Here is a 24,460-nt window from a genome sequence, read left to right on the forward strand (position 1 = left end):
GTACACCTGCAGAAAAATGCAGGAAATGGTATCCCATCCCTTCCAGGCAAATTATAAATTGTTTAATTGTACAAAAAAACCCATCCAAGCCAAATAAATCTTAACAGAAAACCCCACCCATCACTGCTTGGATTTATTATGGCTGGAGCCAAATTAAACATTCCCATTAAGAGTTTTAACACTTGCAATCACCAAAAGAGAACTCAGGTGGTTCAGAGAAAAGAACATTTCCTGTTCTTCTCTACAGCTCAAGAGGCTGCAGAGGACCACACAGCCTCCACATGAGCCAGTAAATATCAACTCCTCAGCATCCCTAAAAGGTGTTTCACAGGTGCTCGCCAGGACTCACAAACCTCCTCACACATGTGGGCTCCTCCTGCTGTACCTACAACTGCCTCTTTTCTTGGTGCCAGCACTGAAAGTTTTTCTATGAGCTCGGGGAGCAGCGTCTCCTGGAAGCAGAGCAGCAGCACCCACTGCTTTTCCTGGGAGCCTCAGAATATTCACCTGCTGGTACCCTGTCAGCACTGACATCACAGCCTCACACGTCTCAGGCATCACTGACTCATTAACAGACACACAAATGCCTTTGTCCCACTGGTCTGAAATGTGCCAAAGCAATTTCAGACACGAAGTGTGTCATTAGAACTTGTAATCATAGCACAAAATGGAATATGTAAGCTTGATTTTAAAAATAAGCTTTCAGGCAAGCATAGCACAAGTATGGCAATTTCTTTTTGTTTATGTTTCTACCACAGTTCTAAATCATGCAAAATAATTCCTCAGAAAGGCGGGAATCTTTTGTTCTGCACTGCTCGATAAATTATTTAAAGCACAATATAGCGAATAAGGCCACCATGAAAGAAAATCAAAACCAACTCAACTTCAAAGGATATAATGTAAAGGCAAAACATATTTATCTAAAAAAAGTAAGGTTTTGCAATGCATCTAAGTAGTGAAGTTGATTGTGTTGCTGAGAAAAAAAATGTCATGCAAACGCTAAGGATTTGGACAAGAGACAGAACATAGTAAGAAGGGGAAAGACAGAGCTGGGAAAAAAAACTCACATAAAAAGAATATAAAAAAAGAAGCTTTCCAAAGTGTTAAATATAAATTTTCAAAATCACGAAACCAAGAAGCTTTTTATCAAGAATAGAAAGGCTGTATTGTTTTGATTTGGCCTCTCTGGCAGCTAAAAAAGTAAACGGCAGGGAAGTGTCCCACTCCGTTTTACAGAACTAGGAAATAAGGAGCAGGTTTTGGTCCTTCGGGGAGGCCCGGCGCCCAGCGCCCCCGGGTCCGAGCCGGGGGAGTCCGGGTGTGCGGGGAGCCCCCGGGGGCACCGCCCGAGGGACACCGGGATGGCACGGGGACACCGCCACCGGTGCGACCCCGGGTGGGCACTGCGCGGGGCACGACCCCCGGCAGGGACCCCGGCAGGGACCCCCTGTACCCCGGCAGGGACCCCCGCAGCCCGGCCCCGCACGCCCCAGCGCCGCGGAGCCCAGGGCGAACCGGGGCGGGGAAATCCCCGTGCCCGGCCCCGGCCGGGTGCCCCCCGTGCCCGGCCCCGGCCGGGTGCCCCGGCTCCCCGTCTCCATGGCGATGTGTCCCCTCCCCGCCCCGCTGGCCGGAGCCGGGGCCGCCGCAGCGCCGAGCACCCCCGGCCCCGGCCGGGAGCCGCCCCCTCCCCTCCCCGGTGGGGAACGGGGGGGCCCCGCTCCCGCCGGTGCCGCATTGAGCGGGCCCCGCGGCCGTGCCGGGGTGCCGAGCAGAGCCGGGCACGGCGGGCGCCGCTCCCTACCGTGCCGGGGTCCCCCGGCCGGGGCTGCCCCCGGAGCCGTGCCCCCCTCCCGGCCCCGTGAGCTCGGGCTGTCCGCGGTCGGGCCGGGGAACGAGCCGCTGATCGGGGCGGCTGCGCCTGCCTTACCCTTGGAAGCATCTTTCTCTTCTTTGGGCTTGATCACCTTCCCGCTCATAGACCCCAGCTTGGGTGGGAAAATCCCCGGGAGCGTCGCGAATTCCGGCTGGACCCAAAGAAACCTCGGGCGGGGGGCAGCGTGCGTGTGTGTGGGGGATCCTCTACGCCGAAAAGGCTGAAATAACACCAGGAGCAGGGGAAGGGGGGGAAATGAGGAGCCGGCGAGCTGCCCGCTCCCCGGAGCGGAGCCTCGGAGCCCGGCGGCGCCGCCGAGGTGCCTGCGGGAGCGGAGCGGGGAGCGGGGGGCTCCGGCAGCCGCAGCACCGAGCCCCTGCGCCGCTCGCCGTGCCGGAGACAAAAGCGATATTCCCTGTGTCTGCCTGGCCCCGGCCCCCTCCTTCCCCCGCCTCCCCGGCTCTGCCTCCCCTCCCCAGGGCCAGGGAAGCGCAGCTGGTCCTGCAAGTCCCACCGACCGGGGGGAGGGGGGTACCGTGACTGGGGGGCGGTTGTTTGCTTGGGTGTGTTGGGTTTGGGTTTTTCTCTTTTCGCATCCTCCCCTAATAATAATGGGATGGAGCAGCTGAGCTGCAGCCGCGGATAGGCGGAGGAGGAGGACGCGAGTCCCCGTCACTGCAGAAGAGGCGGCAGGTTTACGCTCGCGGCAGCGAGGAGGGCTGGAGGGGGCAGCTCCAGCCGCCCGGGCCCCGCGCATCCCGCTCCCCACCGCCCGCACCGGGGCTCCATTAACCGCTCCGGGGGAGGGCGGGGGCAGCACGCCTCCCGCTGCCCCCCGGCGACGGCAGGCCGCCCCACGGCCGGACCCACGGCAAGCCGGGCTCGGGGAGCCGCTCCCAGCCCGGTACCGCAGCGGCGGCTCTGGGCGCGGGGCCCGGCGCCGCCCGCTCCCAGCCTGTTGCTGCCGTGGCGGGAGCGCAGAGCGCCGGCCGGGGCACGGGGGGCACAGGGAGGGGGGGGATCGGGTTCCCGTTAGCAGCGGGCACGGAGGGCAAAGGGGATCGGGTTCCCCGGCAGGGAACGCGCAGAGCCCGGGCCGGCTGCCGCCCATCCCTGCCTCTGCCCCGGGGCGCGGGACGGCGCTCACCCCTCCCTCCCCCCTGCTCCATCCCCCTCGGGGAGCAGGAAGGGACCCCAAGAGCAGCCAGAGCCCCTCACCTGTGCTAACAGCGGCGTGTCCCGCCCCCCTGTGCCCCCCGCCCCGCTCTCCTCGGTGGGGCAAAACTTCCTCTGCCGGGGCCGCCGTCGGGGGAGGGACGAGCCCGGTGCAGCCCCTTGGAGCCCGGCCCCGCTCGGCCGCGCCCAAAATAACCTGGGAAGGGCGAGCCCTGCAGGGCCCGGGGAGCCCCTCGGGCCGGCGGCCGGCTCCTCCTGCCCGCCTCCCCAGGCCGAAGGGGTCCGTCTGGGCTGGGGGACACGGGGGATGTCCGCAGCACCGGAGGGAGCGAGGCAGGGCTGGCACCCGGCAAGTGCTGTGCCCTGAGCGGCCCCCGTGCCCCGTTGCCCGCCTGGGGTCCCGGCACAGCAGCAGCCCCGGGGCCGCTATTTTTAGTGGGGCCGAATTCCTGCCCGGCACTGTCCCCTGCGGCAGCCCGGGACAGCTGGGGACAGCTCGGCTCTCCGCGGCCAGCGCCGTGCCCCCCTACCCCGCGCTGCCAGGCGGCAGGACAGCCTCTGAGTAAGGGGGTGATGAAACACGGCGTGGGATAAAGTCTCATTCCCACCGCACACCGGTGGCTGGAGATCGAGTGCAGTTAGGGATGTGAGGGCTGTCGAAGCTGAGGACCAGGAGCCGGGATGGCAGCGGCGATCCTGGCTCAGCTTTGCTCTGCAGGGACACAGGATTGCTGGGCCACTGCTGAAGTCACCATGGCCGAGGTATTTCAAACCACAGAGGTGGCTTAGCAGTGAGCACGGGAGTGCGGGTTAACAGTCAGATGGATGATCTCAGAGGCCTTTCCCAATCAAAATGACTCTAGGATTCAGTAAGCCCTCTGATGATAGTGCAGCTGGAGTGCTCTCCATGTAAGTCTATTTCACATGAGCCTCTTCAGTTGTTTGTTTCTTTAACACCTCCGAAGCTCTCCGGGGGGTTAAAAACCTCGTCTTTTTCGTGCCTGTTTCTCTCCAAACAAGGACCACTGAATCCAGGCAGCTGGAAATGGAACGGGGAAGGAGAGATTCTCCGGTTCAGCTGAGCCAGCACTGTCAGAAGTAGCTGATGAACCCCAGCAAGGAGATTTCAGCTGTCCAATGCAACTTAGACCTGATTTTCAAAGGCACTTGCAGTGTCTTTGCTGAGAGTCAGTGACAATTCACACTTCTGGTCTGAGGTCTTTCCAACACCAAATGTCACTGACAAACGCTGTGTTAGTGCTGACAGTGAGCCTGCCTTACCTGAGCCATTCTCATCTTTGCCAGGAGACCTGTTCAATTCTGCAGGAGTAGTTATTACATTGGCCAAACCAGGCCCATACACTCACATTTACTGCACTGGAAGGAGGCAGCAGCTCAGCAGGTTGAGGAAGAATTGTACCAACTGGTGGGCAGAGGGAGCTTACCCTGCTGTTTTAAAATGAGTTAGCTTTTCCCCTTACTAGTTTTCAGGGCTTAGAAGTGTCAGTTAAAACAGCAGTAAAATATCGTGTTATGCATGCAAAATCTAAGGGGATTTGCATGAAGGCTTACTGCAATCCAGGTCCAGTTTGCACAGCCTTTAATTTGAAGGCTGCCTTGATGGCTCGAGTATCCTAGTGGAGATGGCATCTGTGGTCAGGGTGCCGCCTTGTGTCTTCAGATTCCCCCATCAGTTCCTCGCTTCGAACTGAGCATCTCTGGATTTTAGGGAAATCACTTCAGGTCTGGCTTTAAACCAGAATTTCTTTAAGTAACTCAGGCATTTAAACATGAATCTGAACCTCAGTATCTTGGTACATCACTTCCCCACTATAGCAGGGAAAATTGTCACCTCATTGCTTTCCAGCCCCTGCCCTGGAAGCTGAGAAGCAGTCGGATGCTGTGGTGACAGAAGTGATACACAACAAGCTGCACAGCACAGCACAGCACAGCCAGGCTCAGGCAGAATCTTACCTATACATGGCCCTGACATGGATCCTGAACCTCTCACTGACAGCAGCCTCTGAGTTTCTGAATTTACAGCAATTTCTGCACCTCCAGATAAATCAGGTACCCAGAGGAAGGAGATTTAGTGAAGTTTAATACAAAGAAACCTCATGTGTCTGGGTAAATGCTGTTTAGGTGCTCCCTGTGTGCCCTGGGAGGGTTTAAATTCAAGACAGTCTTTGTTGGGGGAGCACGATTTAAAGTCAGATATCAGTAAATTGTTCTAATTCCTCACCTTTTGTGCACCTCCGAGGTTGCAACAGCGTCCTTTAAACTGAGCGGCAACAAGCCAGGCAGCACAAATGGCTGGAGCATCACCTGTACCCTTGTATGGTTTGTGAATCTCCTTCCCAGAGGACAAACAGGACTGCCCCAGGCACAGCAAGGGCTCACAAGCTCCAGAGTGAAGTGGAACATGAGGCTTTTCCAGCAGACACACACAGCAGATCACAGTCGGGCTCTCTGAGTTCTCCCAGCCCGGCGTGGCTCTCGGGGAGCAGGCACAGAAGAGCTGAGTGCTGCACGGAGCTGTGCCTCTGCTGAGGGCACTTATTCCCCCAGAAACATCTCCCAGGAGGCTCTGACTTGGCACAAGCTTGGCTGAGTCAAGTATCATTTAACAATCTGAAACTGTAAACTGTGAGTGCTTTTATACAGCAAAGCTGTGGCTGCTTAATGTGCACTGGCTGTATGGTCTGTCTATAAAACACACTCTCAAGTCATGAACATGCTTTTCCTGCCCTCCTAAAATACCCACAGAGACATATATCCCCCATGGAATTCTGGTACTCACACAGATACAGCAGTGACATTGCTCCTCAATGTACTTTTGCCTTGGCTGATTCTCAAGTTGAAATTTTCTCTTTTCTGTAGGAAGGGATTTGTAAAAGGTCCAGATTCTACTCTTTTATATAGCAAGAATCTTACATTGTGCCTTTAAAGCTTTGTCATGATGGCTCCTGGTATGTTCCCAGTTAAATCTGAAGTAAAACTCTCCCTACATTCAGGCAGAGCAGGATCAGGCCTTACATTTAAGATTCCAGACATGATAAAGTATCACTAATACAAGTACTTAATCCTCATTTCAATTTATATTTCAATGTTCACACTGGCATCTAGAGGGATCTATTCAATGTGGATAAAATAAGTAAGACATGTGTCTGGTTTAGTTGCCACTGTTTTGCAGTGGTGCCTATAAAATCAGCCCAGAGAAATCCATTGCACATCTCCTTATTTCCTGGCCTATCACAGCTTCAGCTAGAATGCCAGGACAAATTTCTGTACTACCAGTTGTGTCTCACAATAAAACTCAGGGAGGCTTACAGGTGAGAGAAACACTAAACACAGGGCCAGAGCACAGCCTGTCCCCAAGCAGGCACGTCCCTGTTCCAATGGGTGTCTCATTTGGCCCCCAAATCATTTTTACCACTCCTGTTCCTACACAGTCAGAAGCACTACACACAAGATCTTTTCTGGGCAGACAGCTTGCTGTGCACAATCTTCTTCCTTTTGATTGCCAAAACCCAACTGCTACACGCAAATCGAGTTCAGCTGATGGATGGCACAGAGATTGCAGGTTCATTTCTCTAAGTAATTCAGTCTGATCAACAGACACCCTCAGAAGATCCAAGAGGGAAGGGATAATGAGCACACATCCATGGAATGCTGGCCCTGGCTGGGTGCCAGGTCCCACCAAAGCTGCTCTGTCACTGCCCTCCTCAGCAGGACAGGGGACAGAAAATATAAGAAAAGTCTTGTGGGTTGGGATAGGGACAGGGAGAGATCACTCACCAATTACTGCCACAGGCAAAATTAATTCAAGGTCTTACAAATCAAATGAGAAGTAAAAGCTAAATCTTGAAAACCTACAAAAGAAGCTTCCTGTCTCAAAATCCTACCCAGATTACCTCTAATAGATGCCTGCTTGCCAGCCCTCCTCTGAGGTTGCCCCTCTCCTTGGGTTTGATGAAGTGCAGCGGTTTAAGGGATCTCCCCTGCACCAGCAGCATCACCCCAGCTCCAGAGCCTTTCCAGTGCAGTAACCACTTGCCACCAGCACTGAGGAGCAGTGACAGAGGTCTCAGGTGTGTCCCAGGGCTCTGCTGCAATGGGACAGGGCAATAAAGGAGCACCTTCCCCTTCCCCTCCAGCCCACCCAGCCCTGCCTGTGCTTGCACAAATGTGCACACACACAAAGCACAAAGCAGACAGGGCTGGGTCCTTGCTGGAGTGAAAGTGGCTTGTGTCCTCTCCAGGGGAGACACTGGGGATCATAACCCACTGAAATAAAGCTTTAACTCTATAGCTTCTGTTGGACACCTGCAGACAGAACTTTAACAGGTGGAGTGAAAGGAAATGAAGTTTTCAGTGTTCTAAACTGAACGCAGGTGCCTTGATGTCAAAACAGATTTTGCCCAGGGCACCTTCTCCAAGGCTGGCAGAGAGTTTGTGACAGTGTAAAGGTGAAAGGCCTGGGAGTGGCTCTTGTGGTGCCCACAGACTCAGGGTGAAGGCTGTCCCACAGCCCTCATGAACATAACAAGAAGGGCAAATCGCCGTCACCCACTGCTTTGCACTGTGCAAAGAGCAAAGTGCCCTCCCTCACACAGCCCTCCCTTCTGTGCTCACAGCTTTCCCCTCACAGCTCCTCCTTCTACTTGGTCAAGTCCTAAAACTTAAAGGGTTTGGAAGTGCAGCTGGAGCAGGAGCTTTGATGTTTGACTGCACCGAGCTGCAGACTGGCAGTGGCAGCTGATCTGCTGCAGCCTCTGTGGAGCTGAGAGAAAACAGCACCTGAGGGGCTGGGGAGACACAATGTCACCAAAGGTGAGGTCCAGGCAGGGTGTCCATCACACCAAAGCTGAGGTCCAGGGCAGGGTGTCCATCACACCAAAGGTGAGGTCCAGGGCAGGGTGTCCATCACACCAAAGGTGAGGTCCAGGGCAGGGTGTCCATCACACCAAAGGTGAGGTCCAGGCAGGGTGTCCATCACACCAAAGGTGAGGTCCAGGCAGGGTGTCCATCACACCAAAGGTGAGGTCCAGGGCACAGTGTCCATCACACCAAAGCTGAGAATGAGGTCCAGGGCACAGTGTCCATCACACCAAACCTGAGAATGAGAACCAGAAGCACACTCAGATGTCCTCAAGTCCCAGTGCAAAGGGAGGCCTGGCACAGAAACCTTTGGCCACGTCAGCAATGGGCAGGCAAAGGACTGCAAGGAGCATTTCATGGCTGAGCCTTCCCTGGAGTCCCACTTGGTTCAAAAAGGTGATAGAACAACAGCAGGAAAAAGGACAGAGAGCAGCATTTGTAGGAAGCTTGCCCAGCAGAGCTCTAACATCATTGGAGGCATAGGACAACATTTTCATGTCTGACATTTTCCTTAAGTGTTGTAAAAATTAATCAGTGGTTCATTTTGATGAGCCTGACAGACAGAGAGGGAAATGTGATAGTTAGTTTTTCAGGCTATTTCTGGACTCAAAGTAATCTAAAAAAACCAGTTATGCTTAAAGTTCAGAGTGGTTCTTTTAAAGCAAAAACAGAAGGACATGAGTTTAGTTCAAGAAACTCAAAGGAAAGTTCTAAGTGTTGCAAGAAGCTTACAATGTGTAAGACAAGACACATTCTGCTAATCTGAACATGCTCCTTCACACCAAGCAGCACTAGAACTGTGCAGCCACAAAGTAAGTTGTTTCCTCTGACATGAGCTATTACCTCTGCTACTTTTGTTCTTTTCCTCCTTTTGCCTTCTCCTTCAAAGCTCAGGCAGTTCATCCCATTGCCTGGGCTCTTTTTAACTCACAGCAATTTTAAACAGCACCTGGTGGATTTTTTCTATCATTCCCTTCACTCAGATGTGATCTAGGTTCAGCTCTCACTCAGGACCTGAAGATGAAGCTCACCTACCTTACACTGAGCACTTCTACACCATTTCTCCTGTTTCCTCAGGTCATGTCATGTGTCCCCAGGCTTCCTGTTCATTCCCAGCCGAGCTGACCTTGCAGCTCCCTCATAAACCTCTCACATGTCTCAATCAGATGGCAGCTGGTATTTCTTATGTGCCAACCAAGTTTTGATCTCGATGACACACACGGCACCACGTGTCAGCAGGAGCAAAGAAATGAGAAACACTTATCCCTTTGTTTTTCTAGAGTTGTACGAGTCCTCCTGACCCACCAGATTCCCACAGCACACAGGGCTGGCTGTGGCAGTGCCTAGTAGCTAGCTTGACCTTGGAGAAGAGCAGAGCTCTGAAAATCAAGGGTCTCATGACTGGAGATATTTTTTAACAAAGCAGACTTCAGGTAAGCTGGGGGATTTGGATTTGTTCAAGGCAGACCTTGCAGCTACAGCCTTTCTCCTCTAGAGCAGAATCAAGTGCAGGTCCTTGCCTTGCCAGCCCAGGGGGATTCTGTCTGCTCATCCTTTGCAGAGAGCCACAAACACTCCAGGAGATGTACCCTGTTCAAAGGACTGTACTTGGAGGTCAGAGCTTAGAAAGGGAAGGGATTTTAAACTGGTTTGTGTGTATTTAAAAATCTGTTTCCAGAGCTCCATATGAACTGTGTTGATATAATTGATTTCTTTTGCTGTTTCCTCTTGCCTGATGGCCAAGCAGTGTGCTCAGGTAAGAGATGCTGTGTGCAGTAACCTGTGTGCACCAACGCTGGACATTGGTGTGAGGAGAGGAGCACCTGGGTCAGTGCTGGTGACTCCAAACTGGGGACACCTTGTCATGCCAGCCTTCACTGGCCTTTTCCTGAAACATTGCCAGACACTGCCTTGGAGCACCACTAAAACTGTGCTTTCAGCTTTGGCTCCCCGTTCCCCATTCATCTTCTCCAAGACTATCCCTAGGTGTGCATACTTTTTAATTTCTGGTGACACTGTGATAGCTGCAGATACATCATTCATAGCCCTGGGATCTGCCTTTCTGTGCCTCCAGTCTGAGTGGTCCCTTGGCTGTCTCTGCTTTGTATCCCATTTTGTTGTTCCTGTAGGGAATGTGCCAGCAGGGATGGGGCTGAAATCCTGCTGGATCAGGAGCAGAGACCACTGCTGCTCTGTTTGTAAACACTCCCAGGCTAAAATTAGCAGGAGTCAGAAAAATCATTTATGAATGTCAAGCTCCCCCAGGCGTCCTGAGGAACATCTCAGGCCTGTGCCCACATGTGCCAGGTTTAAACAGTGCCCATGTCACTGTCCTGCCAGCTGCCACCTCCTCGTGCCCAGCCCCTGCCTGGCTCCACAGCCCTGGCCTGGCAGCAGCAGCACCAATATTGAGCACATTTTCAGCTGCAGGGACTCTCCAGGACCTCCAGAACGCCTGGCAGAGAAGCCCTGGTCAGCTGGAATGCTGTCTGTCCAGCAGAAGGGGAGGGTTTGGGGTCTGGGTAAACATCACAAGGCAGGAAACCCTGGCAGTGTGAGCATCTCTGAGCAGTCCTGTGCTGTGCCCTTGGAGGAAAACTGAGCCACGCTGCCTACAGCACCCCATGGACAGGAACCAGGGGTGAGCCCCATGGTCCCCTCCTGCAGCAGATGATGCAAACAGCCTTGGCTGTGTCTGCAGGAAAGCACATTCAGAGCAGCAGTGCCAGGCTCTGCCAACATGCTCAGGACAATCCACGCTCCTCAGAAGAGGCCAGACAATCTGGATGTGCCATGGCAACTGAACCGAGTCTTTGCAGGCCCTGGAACATCAGTTGGGCTCCTCCAGTCCTCCAGGCACACAGCTCTGACTCAGCTGTCCCCTCAGCAATGGATATGGGAGCACCTGAGCTGGTGACAGGTGTGCCAGCATCCCTCAGGCAGGCACCCTGGGCAGCAGGGCACACCTGGGCAGCAGGGCACACGGAGGTCAGTGTGCCTCAGACCTCCCCAGGTGAGTGTGGCAAGAGCCCAGCAGCCCTGCTCACCAAACCCCACAGATCCTGTAACTCAGCTTTCACAGCAGCCCAGAGCTCCTCTACTGGGAAAGCATCAGCAGCTCCTTAGAGAAGCAGCAGGAGTCTGTGTGACACGGGGCACTTTTGGGAGAGCCACATCCCTTCAAGAAGCAGCAAGTGTTAGTGTGACATGAGGCACTTTTGGGAGAGCCACATCCTTTCCATTTCCATTTGGTGCCTGTCAGCATTTCCATTCCTCTGCCCTTGGCAGAGCACACACGTGCACCGTGTCATGTCCACAAAATACTCAGCTGCAATTTATGTCCCCACACCCTTTCCTGCATGCAGAATATCCCATCCATTTAAATAGGAGGATTAGAGGGGTAGGAGGGAGCTTAGCACAAACAATAGCTGTGATCAAGCCCTGGTGCAGGAGTGATTTGTGGGAAGCTCAGGGATCAAGGGTGGCAGGTGCTGCTCTGCTTCAGAGCTATTTATACTCACCAACTCACTCCACAAACTCTTCCTGCTTTAGAATGCCCTCAGGATTCCTTTCAAAGGGACAGGAGAGGTGTGCAGTATGAAAGCAAGGGCAAGTCTATAATTTTAAAGATAACAAAATTAAGTATTGCATAAAAATCCCACTATCATGTACAAAGAGGAGTAGCCTGACATGAGCAGTTTCAAAGTAGGGAATCACAACAAACAAGGAAATATATAATGGGGGGAAGACACAAAAGGAGTGGAGGGGCAACGAATAAAACATTTTTGTCTTGGAAAACACAAATCTTAAAGATCCAGGCTCAGAGATGATTTTGTCTTTTATATGTTTAACTAAGAACTCCCTGCCTCCCACAGTAAATAAATACATCTATTTGGTGATCAAGGCTTGGCTGCTTACTGCTGAGGGCTGAGGGATGAACATGCCCAGCAGGTGCATTTGGGGCTTTGGCCCTGGAGCTGCAGCAGCTCAGGGCTCCAGGGGAGCTGGGAGTGCTCCTTGGCAGCACGGTGGCCGTGGGGCAGGGCCAGGCTGGGCCAGGGCCATCCTGCCCAGGACACTGCTCTCACACTGCCCCATGCCACCCCAGCATCCAGGCACGGCCAGAAGGCTTTGAACTCAGTAGGATAAAAGCTGAAACCACAGAGCACAGGCATTGCCAGAATCAGTGCCAGCATCTCAGCGGATGGGAGCCCTTGTCAAGGCCAGGATTAACCCCTCAGACTCTCTCCTTGGCGTGGGGAGGAGCAGAGATGCCTGCACAGCCCGAGCCCTGCCTCCATGGTCCAGCAGCCAGCCTGGAGCAGCCGGAGCTGCAGCACTGCCACCCTCACCCTGTGCCTCTGGCAGCCCTGCTGCTGGTGGCTCAGAGCCCAGCTGTGAGTGTGTGTGACACAGAGGTGACACCCACGTGTTTACACCTCAGCTCAGAGGCTCTCACAAAGGGAGGGAAACCAGGCAAGTCACCTATTCTTGGAGTTCTTCCTGCTAAGCCCGCTAGCCTGGCACACCCCCGTTAAAAGGAATGAGAACTGGTGTGCTAAAGCTGGCAAAGTCACCAGAAATCATCCTCCTCGTGGTTTGTTATTACAGCCATGTACCTTTCAATTGCTCCTCAGACACACTTCTTGTAGGCACAAATTGCATCCCCACCAAGGATTGTTCTTGGAGCGCCAGGCGTCACTGGCACTGTGTCACAGCTACGGCAGCAATGCAACTCTCAGCAGTGATTTAGGGAACTACAGCAGATCTGATTAGCAAGCATCTTGTTTAAAGCAAACTACCACAAGTCATTAATCATAGAAGTTTCTAATTTCAGAAATGAGTTAACTGAACTTTAATGAGACAAACAGCTTTTAAAAGCTGCCACCACGAGCCCGTCTGCATGAAGCTGGGAGAGTGCTGTAAAATGACTGATTTCATTACCAGTCCTGGGAAGCTCTCTGCCAGCAGCAGCTCCAGGAGTCTAAAAAAGCTCCACATTCCTTTCAAAAGTGCTACTTACATACTTGGGGTCCCTTCCAGAGCAGCATTTCTGTGGTTACTGACCCAGGACACAGCATGGTCAGTGCCCCCATTCCCTGTGAAGCAGAAAGCCCAAACTCCAGTGATGATGTGCAGGGACAGCTGCTCAGCTCTGGAGCAGTCCAGCCTTGCTGAGTGCCAAACCTGCAGAGGGATTGGGATCACAACCCAAGGGACTCCATCCCTCTGGATTTAAATGAATTTGACAATAAGCTGTTTAAGAAGCTTCTAACTGTGTTAATCAGTACAACGTAGTGTCATGTTTGGTTTTTTCATTAAAAGATAATTAAGGGAAACAGTGGCAGCCAATAACTTGAAAAAAGGGAATTGAATCAGCTGCAAACTCCCCTCCTTGAGCAAAAAGTTAGATACACCTGTATTTACTGACATCTAGTGTGGCAAGATAATGCTTCCCAAGAAACAATTCAACTGCAGTTCCTGCCAGTGGAGCACTAAGAACAATTTCCATCAAGGATACCTAGAAGAGCTACTTCTTCCTGAAGGAGGGATGAGCTGAGAGCTCTCCACTAATGCTGGTGATTCATTTCCTCAGCACCTCCGGGAATGAAGCACTGCTGTGCTCTCCTCCAGGAGTGAAGCACCTACTCCTCATCTCCAGGGCTCTGCCCAGTGCCCAATCTCACGTGTTCCCCTTTCCTTACTTAGTCAGAGCTTTAAAATGCCATCCCACCCCTGGGCAGCTTTGATCCCCAAGAAAAACAGGTTATTTCTAGAAGAAGTATTTGCCCTCCAGACTCCCTGTTTCAACTGTACTGGGAATTCAGGATGATCCTCAAGGATGTTGGACCAGCACCCACCAGCAAGAAATCCTCCAAATTTAACACAGAGACACATAAGAAATGAGAAAAGGTGGTATTTTTTGTGAGGGATTGTTTTGTCTGAACAAAGTGGGAAGACAGGAACTAACAGGCTATGGAGCTTTAGACTTATGCACTAAAGAAGTACAGGATCTGGAAAATATAAAAGCTAAAATCCTAAGGCACCCCTAGAACAAGCAGGGCTGGACCCTTGCTGGGTCTAAACCATAAAAGGCTTTCAGTTTTGACAAAATATCATGTCCAGAGCAAGAAGATGCTCTAGAAGGGCCTTGCAGGTGCTCAGTAGATGCTGGGCAGGCCAGAAGAGCATGGTCTGTGTCCCCAGATAGCCCAAGCACTCTGGCCCATCTTAGAGCCCGGGCTGCTGGCTGAGCCTGGGCAGGCTGGTGTCCCCAGCAGGGACACGCAGGGTGGGCAGGCTGGTGTCCCCAGCAGGGTCCCCAGGCCCAGGGAGACGCAGGGGTTGGCACTGCACAGCCCTGAGTGCTCTTTGTTAGCTGCTCTTCAGGGTTGGAGTCTATGAAATATTCATGATGATTCTGCAAGTTCCCAAACGTCCCTTGAACCACAAGGCAAGCTGAGGATCTGAGATTTGTTGCAGAAAGATGCAGCCAACAGAAAAAGGAGCAAAGGTCTCGTGCCCAGGTGTGTTTGCTGCGATCAGCCCTGCTCTGCTGGGCTGCAGACAAACCCAACCCCAACCCCACCCTGTGTGACTGGCAGGGCTCGTGGCAGCACCACGCTCCTCCTCAGCCCCGAGGGGTGGCAGTGTCTCCGGTTTGAGATGCTCATGGCTTTGCACCCACCGGCTCCTGCTGCCAGCAGGAAATCCCAGTTACACCCAGGAGGGGAAGAGCACCCAGAGAGAGGGAGAGGTGATGGGTGATGGGTGGGTGCTCTGTGCTAGCTGGGGGAGGAGGAAGGAGCTGCCTGTTCTCTCCCCCAGCTGATCTGCTGGAGCTCTGCAGCCACACTTAGCACTAGATTAGGGTTTTTAATGGGCTAACTACCTGCCTTGTAGGCTGGGCCCCACTTTCAGGTACCCTAATCACAGAGATGAAAGGGTTTTTTTGTCCATCTGTGTCTAAGGGAGTTTTGGATCCATTAGCAATTATGATAATGGATCTCCTTCCGGAGAATTAATTGCTCCTTTGCCCAAATCATAGACAAGTTTGCTGTAAAATTAATTACTTGGCATATACATTACGCTTAAAAGTCGAGTAATAGGCTAATTTGCAGAGAATCCACCGAGGGCCCCCCAGTCTCCCAACTTCTCAGAGCAGTTTCTGAATATCCAGTGAATAGTCAGATAGCTGCTGCTGTCCTGCAATTCCTTTCCCAGGGTATTGACAGCCCCAGAACACCTGACCTGGCCCTTGGCAGCTGAAAACCCAGCAAACAGCCTGGGAAAGTACAGGGGAGTTAAAATAGACCCCATCTGCCAAACAGCCATCCCAAACAACTCCCTCCTCCCAAGAACGCCAGTGCTCTCCCAGGTGGCAGCGTGCTCTGTGTCTGGAGATGGGCGAGGATGATGCCAAAAGCAGAGGAGGGGCACAGCGGGCAGAGCTTGCTGCTCTCCTGTCTCCGTTCCTTTCCTGCTCCCGGGAGGATCCCCTGTCCCTGGGGACATGCCCAGGCAAGGAAAGGGACACTGTGCTGGCACTGGGTCACCCAGCTCCTCACCTGCCCAGGTAAGGAAAGGGACATTGTGCTGGCACAGGGTCACCCAGCTCCTCACCTGCCCACACAAGGAAAGGGACACTGTGCTGGCACTGGGTCACCCAGCTCCTCGTCCCTCTCTGCCCCGGGGCTTTGGGGTGTCTCTCCCCCATGCCAGGGGAGCTGACCCAGCCAGAGGGGCTCTCTCTGTGCCTGGCTGCCCAGGGTGCCCTGAGCTCCCACCGTGGCCTGGCTGTGGCACTCTCTGCTCTCACTGCATGGTTTGTCTGAGGCACCTCCAGCCAGCACAAGTTTTGCAACCTCTGCTGTTTTCACCGCATTGTTCAGCAGCAAAGGACAGCAGGTTCACAACACGACACTCCTCCTTAGGAAAGCAGACTGAAAATTTGCATAGAATGTTTGCAAGCAACCCAATTAGCTCTCCTGAACAACCTCCCACCCACCAGGCAGCCCACAGTGACTGGTGCTGGGTACTCTTCTTGCCTGCCCCAAAAGCACAGGGAAGCAGTTTCACTTGTCTGGCACAAAGACCTTGGTTTTGCCCAAGATCTGAATCCTTCTGCCAAATGCCCACAGTAAGCTAAGTGCTGTCTGTGCACATGTGATCACAGGCAGTTTATCTTCCCAGCTTTGTAAGATGATCACTTTAAAAGAAGGGGGATGCTGGGCTGTTTCCAGTAGTGTTTAGTGCAGCTATCTGCAGCCCCTGCAAATTTCTTGCAGTAGCTTAAATATTAAAGGTCTTTTTATAGCCCTCACGAGCATATGTAGCACTTTGCAGAACCCCATACAAACAGATGCAAAGGGACTGTGCTTCACAAACAGAGCTGGGAGGGGATGGAAATGAGAGGAGACAGGCTGGCAGGGCCAGGGCTGGCAGGGACAGCATAAAAAAATGAAGCCAACAAAACCCCCCAAAACAGAAAACCAGCACCTTCCTAATAGCAAAAATGACATTTTTTAACATAAAACTTCTCTTTGCTGGTGGGTTCCATGACTGCTTTGCCAGATGCAGGTGTCTGTAGCAGTAACACAATCCACAACAAATCAACAACCAATCTAAATGTTAATCTAACCTCCCTTAAGGAAATTAATCTGTTTTAAAAGTACAGAACACTCCTGGTTCAGTTATTTTCTTAACCTTCTCGGTGCCCTTGAGTGCACACAATTCATACAAGGGAAAGCAATTTCAGTTTCTTGTGGACATATGTTATACAAGCTCAGAGAAGAATGCTGGAAATGATCATCTCTGAAGAGCACGGGGCTCCCATCTGGCACCATTTGATTTGAGACTGACAAAAATATCCAGCAGAACTGCACAGAAAACTCTGAGATTGCTAATGGCCCAAATGGAATCTTCTGGGGAGGAGAGGGGAAGAAAAACAATGAAGATAATGAAAATCAGCCAATCTGCCAAGAGACATTTCAAATAGGAAAAGGGAGATTTGTGGTTTGGGTTGTGTCTCTTTCCCCCTGAGTGCACTGGTTCCTGCTGCAGGGAGCCACACAAATCTTCTCCTCAAGTTTTATTCACAGGAGGTGGGGAAATCACAAGTGCCAAAGGAAGACAGGTCAGGATTAAAAGCAAGAAATATGTTGGCTTGGTCCCAGAAAATTCAGTAGCAAAGAACCCCGTCAGAAACATTCAGTTCTGCTTTGGCTCAGGCCAAATGCAATTGAAATTTTCATCCATTTGAAACAAAACCATAAACAGTATCAGTTTAATAGAGAACTAAAAATTAAATAATAATAACAATGAAAAGGTAAGGGACAAGAGATCACCTGGGAAAGTACCACACGTGCTAGTACCCAGAGACACCTGCTGGAAGTGGGTCCTGGGTCTGGAACCACTGAGAACAAACAGATATGGCCACAGAGCTCTTCACCCTCCCAGGAGGAGGTTTTGCCTTCTGTGGCTCCAGACACAGAAGGATTTTGGAGAAGTTCTCACAGCACTCTGCCTCCTGCTGCTGTCCAGCCAACTGCAGTTCTGTGTGCCAGGAAATTGATGAATGGGCTAAACATCTCACATAACAGAGAAAAAGATTGTGCAAAAAATAACTTCTTGCAGTGAAAGCCAGAGTGTGGGCTGCACCATCAAACTTTTAGAGACTTCCAAATGTCAGCCAGACTGGCAAGACCTTTTCCTGTAACTCAGGATATTTATTTCTGAGGAAACACTCAGATTTATCTCATAGTGGGGCTATAAAAGGAAGAATGAGCTGCTTTCCTGGGACTCCAGAGAGAGCCTGTTACAGCCTGTAACTTCCACTCTGCATCTGCCTGCAGTGATGGCAATTTTTTGTATGTTTTGAGCCCTTTTATTAAGCTAAGACCACTCTCCAGAGAGAAACCATCTGAGCAAGCAAGCCCATGCCCTGATGGTGGGAAGGAAGGGAGCTCTCCTCACCTGGTGCTCGGGGTGGCAGGATGAGGAGGGGGCTGTTCTTCCATCCCCTGGCTGTGCCTGGCACCTCCACCCCACAGGAGGAGAGAGAGAGAGAGAGAGGGGGCTGTTATTCCATCCCCTTCTGCTGCTCTTTGCTCTGAGATGCTGCCTGATCCCAGCCCAGTGCAGGATGCTGCTCCTCCTCATGGGCAGGAGTGAAACCAGTTAAACCAGTTTAAGCCTTCCCAGTTACACCTGGAGAGAGCAGCCTCCCCTGGCCGGAGCTGTGCCCTGCAGCAGCTCCCCAGGCACTGCCCCTTCACACACCACCTGTGCCTTGTTACCTGCCCAGGGACCCTCGGTGCCCCCCAGCAGCTGCAGCTGGGGCAGGACCTCACTGACCTGGGAGGGGCTGCCGGGGCTCCCTGCTCTGCCAGCAGCTGTGGGATCAGCTGTGCTCCCCTGCCAAGCCTACCCACCACCATCACCATCACCATCACCATCACCATCATCACCCTCCTCCTCCTCCCCCTGTCCCAGGCAGAGCTGCCTGCTCTCTTGCCCCCACTCTTGGCAGTGTTTGGGGGCATGAAGCACCCGTGGCAGGCAGAGCAGATCCCTTCAGCAGCATTTCCAGGGAAGGCAGAGGTGTCTGAGGGGTTTCTCTGCTGCCGTTTCCATCACAAACCCACCCAGGGGCTCTGGCTGTGCCACTGCCTTATCCCAGCTGGGCACTGGGTCAGTATCTCACCAGCCAGGGGCTGAAACTCCTCTGAGAGCTGAACTGGAAGCAGCTTTAGAATTTCAGAACTTTATGAGCTTTAGAACTTCCAGCACCATTCTCAGAGCCTCAGCTGCTCTGCCCCAGAAAAGATCTCTCCCAGACTGCAGGTGTTCCCTCAGAGCAGCCACGGAAATGTAGACAAGCTTTGAGCACTATGTTTAAAGGAAATACTCAGCTGTTAAATGCCTCAGCTGTCTACCTCTCTGCAGAGAAGGATGCAAATTTCTGAGTCTAGGCACTTTCCAAAAAAAGCCAAATTTCTGTCTGGCACTGTTACTGTCGAATTCTAAGAAATATTTCTCTTTCTCTGAGATCTGATAAACTCAATCCAGGAGAGAATTTAATCTTACACTAGTTTTTCATCTGGCTCAGCCTGACAGACCCTGCACCTCTGCCTCTCAGCCACCTAGAAGCCCTTGCCTGAGACATGTCCCTGTCCCAGCAGCGTGGGGAGAGCTGTCCATCAGGCATGGCCCTGGAGGGGATGGGGCCTTGCTTTCCAGAGCACTGGGGAAGAAGGCTCCAGCCAAGCAGAGCAGCACTGCAGGGCTGCTGGCGTGGCTGCCACACAGAGCTCTGGGAGGGGAACCAGAAAGGCAGGACTCAGAGCAGTCAGGTGCCAACTGTGGCACCAGGGCAGCCCCAGCTCTGCTGCCCAGCACATCCCCTGCCAGTCTGTGCCACCTCCTGCTGCTGCACAGCTGTGGCAATAAAAACAAGCAATTCTTACTTCACTGCGTGCAGCTCCTGGTTTTATGGAGCTGTAGGGTGGGTTTATATAGACTAAATGTTGATTGATCCTGTGTATCTCCCTGGCTCCTCAAGGGAGCAAATGCCTTTGGGATCTCTGAATGAACACTTGGGTTGTGGGACCAAAGTCTGGGGCTGCAAAGACCATGGAGCAAAACATCCTCCAAAGTGTGTGGAAACAAACTTCTTAATTGGTGAAAACCCCAGTTGGGAAACATCCCAGGCAGCTGTTCTTCAGCTCTCTGGAGCCCTGCCAAGCCTTATATCCATATCAGCTTTGAGCTGAGAACAAGTGTGATGAATTCCTGCCAAGAAGGTAATGCTTTTGAGCTGTAAGCACCTAAAAATAGTCATATGTAATGAAATTGCCTCCTCAGCCATAACTGCCATGAGGGTACAGTGCAGCATGTCCCCCCAGAGCTGCTGGGCTCCTGCATCCCCCTGGGCCAGGGCATCACTGCCCCGGGGTCTGCTCTCACCTGGGCTCATCAGGCTGAAAGCCACCCCAGGGCAGGGCCCAGTGCAGCCAGGGCCCAGCAGGGCACCCACAGGGCACCCCCAGGGCAGCCAGGGCCAGCAGGGCACCCCCAGGGCACCCCCAGTGCAGCCAGGGGCCAGCAGGGCACCCCCAGTGCAGCCAGGGCCCAGCAGGGCACCCCCAGGGCACCCCCAGGGCAGGCAGGGCCCAGCAGGGCACCCCCAGGGCAGGCAGGGCCCAGCAGGGCACCCCCAGGGCAGCCAGGGCTCAGCAGGGCACCCCCAGGGCACCCCCAGGGCAGGCAGGGCCCAGCAGGGCACCCCCAGGGCACCCCCAGGGCAGGCAGGGCCCAGCAGGGCACCACTGCAGCCAGGGCAGCAGCCTTTGCAGCACCAGCTCCACCGGGACAGCCCAGGATGATCATTTCTAAACATCGCCCTTTCAGCACATACAGAAAGCTCAGTCTTAATCTCATAACATTTGCAAGGAAATCTTTTTAATCAGCAATGAAAGCCAAACATTATCCAGCCTTTATTGACCTGCAATAACAGAACAGTGCTGCTGCATTTCCCCTGTGCCTCTGCACAGGTTCATTGACTCGATCTGTGCTTGCTGTTTATTCTTAGCTCACAAAGCTCACAGAGTTTCTGTTATTGATTTGCTGTATTTCAGGTTCAATCCCTCGGTGCCCCTCGCCCTGAGTGAATGAAGTCAGAAAGAGTTAACACCTTTACTTCCAAGACACAAACGTGGTGAGGGTTTTACAAGCCCCACATCCCTCTGCCAGAGCCCAGCACATGAACTGGGAAGTGCCAAATGCAGCAATCCCAATATGTGCAACTGCAAAGGCCTTCCCAAACTGCAAAGGCCTTCACAAACTGCAGAAACAGTCACAAACTGCAAAGGCCTTCACAAACTGCAAGGGCCTTCACAAACTGCAAGGGCCTTCACGGGAGAATCTCGGCAGGGTTCAGGAGTTCTCCCAGCAGAAGCAAGGTGCTGGGCTGAGGCAGGAGTGAGAGCCCAGCAGGGCAGTGCCCCAGGCTGGAGCAGCCCTTCCCACCTGGCCCCCTGTGCCCCTCAGCCGTGTGCAGGTGCAGCCTCTGCAGCCCCTCACCAGCTCCTGCTCCCCAGGCCCTGCCCCTCCACCCCGGTGTTCCAGGCACTCTGGGCCCAGCTGGCAGTGCCTGGGGCAGGGCTGTCACCTCCCTGGGGGCTGTGTGACACTCTGTGACCATCCCCAGCAGGGACTGGGCAGCAGCAGCTCGGGGTGGCCCGCGGAGGTTGAAGCCAGCAGAGCCAGCAGTGCAGTGAGCAGCCAGCCCCCTGAGAGCTGCACGGCCCCAGCCACGGCCTTTGTGCCCTGCCTCAGCCACCTCCCCTCAAAGGGCCTTGGCAGCTCAGAGGGACCCACAGCCACAGTCACTGCTGAACAATTTCCACCTCATTTTCTCTCCATGTGTTGCATCCCTGAGGCCATGACACAAGAGCTCCAGGAAGATTTAATGAGAGGGACAGAGAGGGTGGGAACAGACTGGAGCACATCCTTACCTGGAGACACTGTGGAACATTTTCCCAGGTGTGTCAGCTGCATGAAAATGTTATTTCTGTCACTCAGAGCATCAAGCAGCAGCTTGGGGCAGAGCTGCCTGTGCAGCCACAGGAGCATCTGGACACTGCACTGACCTGAGTGACTTGGGAGAGCCTATGCAGAGATGCCACAACCTCCTTTATTTTCCCTTCCCTGGGAGCTTTTCCAGCGAGTTTGAGTTAAAATCTTGCCTGAGTTGGACTGCACCCAGAGCAGCCCCTGCTGTGCAGCCTGGGTGGCACCAACCTGCCCAGCTCCTGCCCCCTGCACCAGGGCTCCATGCTGTGCCACCCTGCAGTCAGACAGGCTGTGGCCTTTCAAGGGCATTCTGGCGTAGAATATACCTAAACAAGAAAATGCAGCAGTAAACTATTGCACTAAACTATGGAGGCTGGGGATAGAAGAAATGCTGGCTAGAGTGCAGCCAGGAGAACCTGGCTTCCACAGCAGAAACCATGGAATAAGCACTCCAGTGGCTGTGTACTGCTGATGTTGGCCATTAACCCCTTCCTTCCCTGCTAAAAGCGTCAGCAGAGCTCTGAGCGTCTGCTGGCTCCAGAATCGCGGTGTCAGCCCTCGCTGCCTGGTGCCCCGGGGCATTTCACACACTGGGCTCAGCCCCTTCAGTTCCCGCAGCCCAGAGAGGCTGAGTGCAGTCATGAATAACCAGCCCTGCATGGGTGCAGCTGCCTAGGTAAGGGGTTTGCAGACAGGTTTGTGCTGGGGCTGCGTGCCCAGCCACAGTGAATTTACAGTGACCACAGCGTGACAGAGCACTAAAATGTTAAAGCCTTTGTATTGTGATTGTACTTGGGGATTGCTCAGCTGCTCTGGAAAGTAGCTGTGGCTCTATAAATAGTAAGTACTTTATCATTTCTTGCCTACTTAAACACGCTGCTGTATTTCAGTCGTGATTCAGAGTAAATGAAATTCCGTGTGAGGTACGGTGGAAATGTTGTGTGTGCCAGAGATGCACCCTGAGCTGGCATAAATCAGCACAGCCCCACTGGTGTCTGAGGGAAGGATGCCAGCTTCTGCCAGCTGCAGTCTGCAGGGCAGCGTTAGTGTCACTGAGATACAAATAATGAAACATCAAACACCAAAATGCTCACTGTGGCCTCGCTGTCCTCCTGAGAGCCCCCAAAGCACCCTGTAAAAGTGCTTATCCCCTGGGATGTCACTCACTCCTGGAAAAGGATTAGAAGTGTTGTTTAGAGCTACTTCATATTTGCCATAAATCTCCATGCTGTGTCACAGCACATTTTGTTTAGGAATATCACCTGGAAATTAGAAACCCAGTGAGCCATTGATTTTTAAAATGCCACGGGTCCAGAATTCCTTCACAACAGGATGCAAATAAACTCAAAGTAAATTAGTGCTTACCAGAGGGGAAAAGGGAACAGGATCTATATCCTAGGTTACATTAGAAAACAAGAGATTGATGAAAGCCTCACTTGAAAACTCCAATGGCCAAGGTACTAAAAAATGTAATATTAATTGAGGAGCTATGGGGAAATGCACAGCTGGGCCAGCAGAAATCATTTCCCTGCTCTGTGCAGCAGGAGGGTTTGCTGTGCCCCTGTGTGAGCTGGGTGGGAGCTGTGTTCAGTGCACAGCTCCAGGGGTCTGGGTCACAGGGAGACCCCAGCTCCAGCCTGGCTCTGCCCCCAGCACGGGCTCTGCCTGTGCACATTGCCCTGCACAGCAGCCTGACACAGAATATTGCTGTGTCTTGGCCTCAGCCTGAACTTCCTGGGCTCAGACAGTTCCGTGTTTGCTCGGAGGATGGCTCTGCTCAGAGTCTCAGAACAAGTGCAAACACTCCTGGGCAGCTGCCTGCAAAGGACTGTGAGGTGCAGAAGGGTGGAGGCAAGGATCCATGTTACCCCATGTTGCTGAGTCCTGGTGGTCAAACACGCTCTGCTGGTGGCATCAAAGCATGCAGGTCTGCTTCTGCTCTCCCAGGAGCTGAGTGCAACAGGCACAGGCACCACACAGGTGACACGTCCTGAAAGGGTTAAATCACCACCACGGGAAAGCAGGCTGCACTGCTAAAAATAGAAAACAGTAAAAAAAAAATAATAAAACAGAAAAAGAAAAAAACCCCTTCAACTCATCTTAAATAAATCCATTTATTCCAGGGTTTCATAGAAACCATATAGCTGAAATTGCTACAGGATAATTCCTTATAAGCCTTATAAGAAACGTTGCTGTCCCAGAGTCCCACTACAAATCCTGGCAGGAGTATTGGAGATAACAGATTGGATGCCATGGAAACCGAGACAGACCTAATTTGAGCAGTAACCATTGCTGTTATTTATTTAATTCTGATAAGCCATCTAAATGTAGAATGACTAAAGGTTCCACTGGGCTAAAAATAGCAGCCTGGTAATATTTTAATTCTCAAATCACTCGTGTTTAACAATATTTTGGGCGTCTGACATTAACATTTCTCGTGCACTTCTGGAAGCTCATCATCAGCCCCGCTGTGTTTCATTCTGTGAGGAGCAGAAGGTGCCTTGTCCCTCCCTTCTGACATTCACTGTACATGCAGGATGCCTTCCCCCAGCCCAGGCTCCTCGTGGGGCACTGGGGGCTTGGAGGTCCCTGCTGCCCTCCTGTCCTCCCCAAGCTTACAGCAAATGTGGAAAGAAGGCAGAACTGGGCCCTAGGAACCACATTCCCCTTCTCTGGATGGCGCCAAGGATCTTTTGTGATTGTTTGCTCTCAACAGCTCCACAAATAAAGCACCTCCTGAGGCACATCACTTCTGAGCTGGCTGATAGCTCCCATCTGTTCTTGCAACCCTGCCTCCATTTCCTGAGCTGGAATGCAGAAACCTTCAGGTGTAAATTTGCAGTTTCTGTGGCTTTGGGATTTTACAGCGCTTCCAAAATGCCTGGAAACAGAAGAAAAACTGCCTTTGGGACGTCAGAACCACAGACAGACCAAGCTGAATTTCCTCCTGTC

General features: G+C 52.8%; 1 protein-coding gene and 1 long non-coding RNA gene across 4 annotated transcripts in view; both read right to left on the bottom strand.

The window, feature by feature from the left end:
- FGF13 (fibroblast growth factor 13) overlaps positions 1-3,173 on the bottom strand; it is a 187,402-nt gene extending 184,229 nt beyond the window's left edge. The window contains exons 1-2 of one of the 3 annotated variants that reach the window (XM_050974397.1): positions 3,095-3,173; positions 1,931-2,096 (exon numbers count right to left, since the gene is read on the bottom strand). In XM_050974397.1, the coding sequence (XP_050830354.1) occupies positions 1,931-1,979 (49 nt within the window). In that variant the 5' untranslated portion in view covers positions 1,980-2,096; positions 3,095-3,173. Of the gene's footprint in view, positions 1-1,930; positions 2,180-3,094 lie in introns of those variants that run through there. The other 2 variants (XM_050974398.1, XM_030228837.2) reach the window with 2 other exon arrangements.
- Positions 3,174-8,034: 4,861 nt separating this feature from the next.
- On the bottom strand, positions 8,035-18,065 carry LOC127059611 (uncharacterized). Its single transcript, XR_007777601.1, has 3 exons — positions 17,909-18,065; positions 11,455-11,548; positions 8,035-8,168 (listed from the first exon to the last, which is right to left on the bottom strand). It is a non-coding gene; the product is annotated as an uncharacterized LOC127059611 (long non-coding RNA).
- Between the last annotated feature and the right edge of the window lie 6,395 nt (positions 18,066-24,460).

Source organism: Serinus canaria, chromosome 4A, assembly GCF_022539315.1.
Source record: "Serinus canaria isolate serCan28SL12 chromosome 4A, serCan2020, whole genome shotgun sequence".
Lineage (NCBI taxonomy): Eukaryota > Metazoa > Chordata > Aves > Passeriformes > Fringillidae > Serinus > Serinus canaria.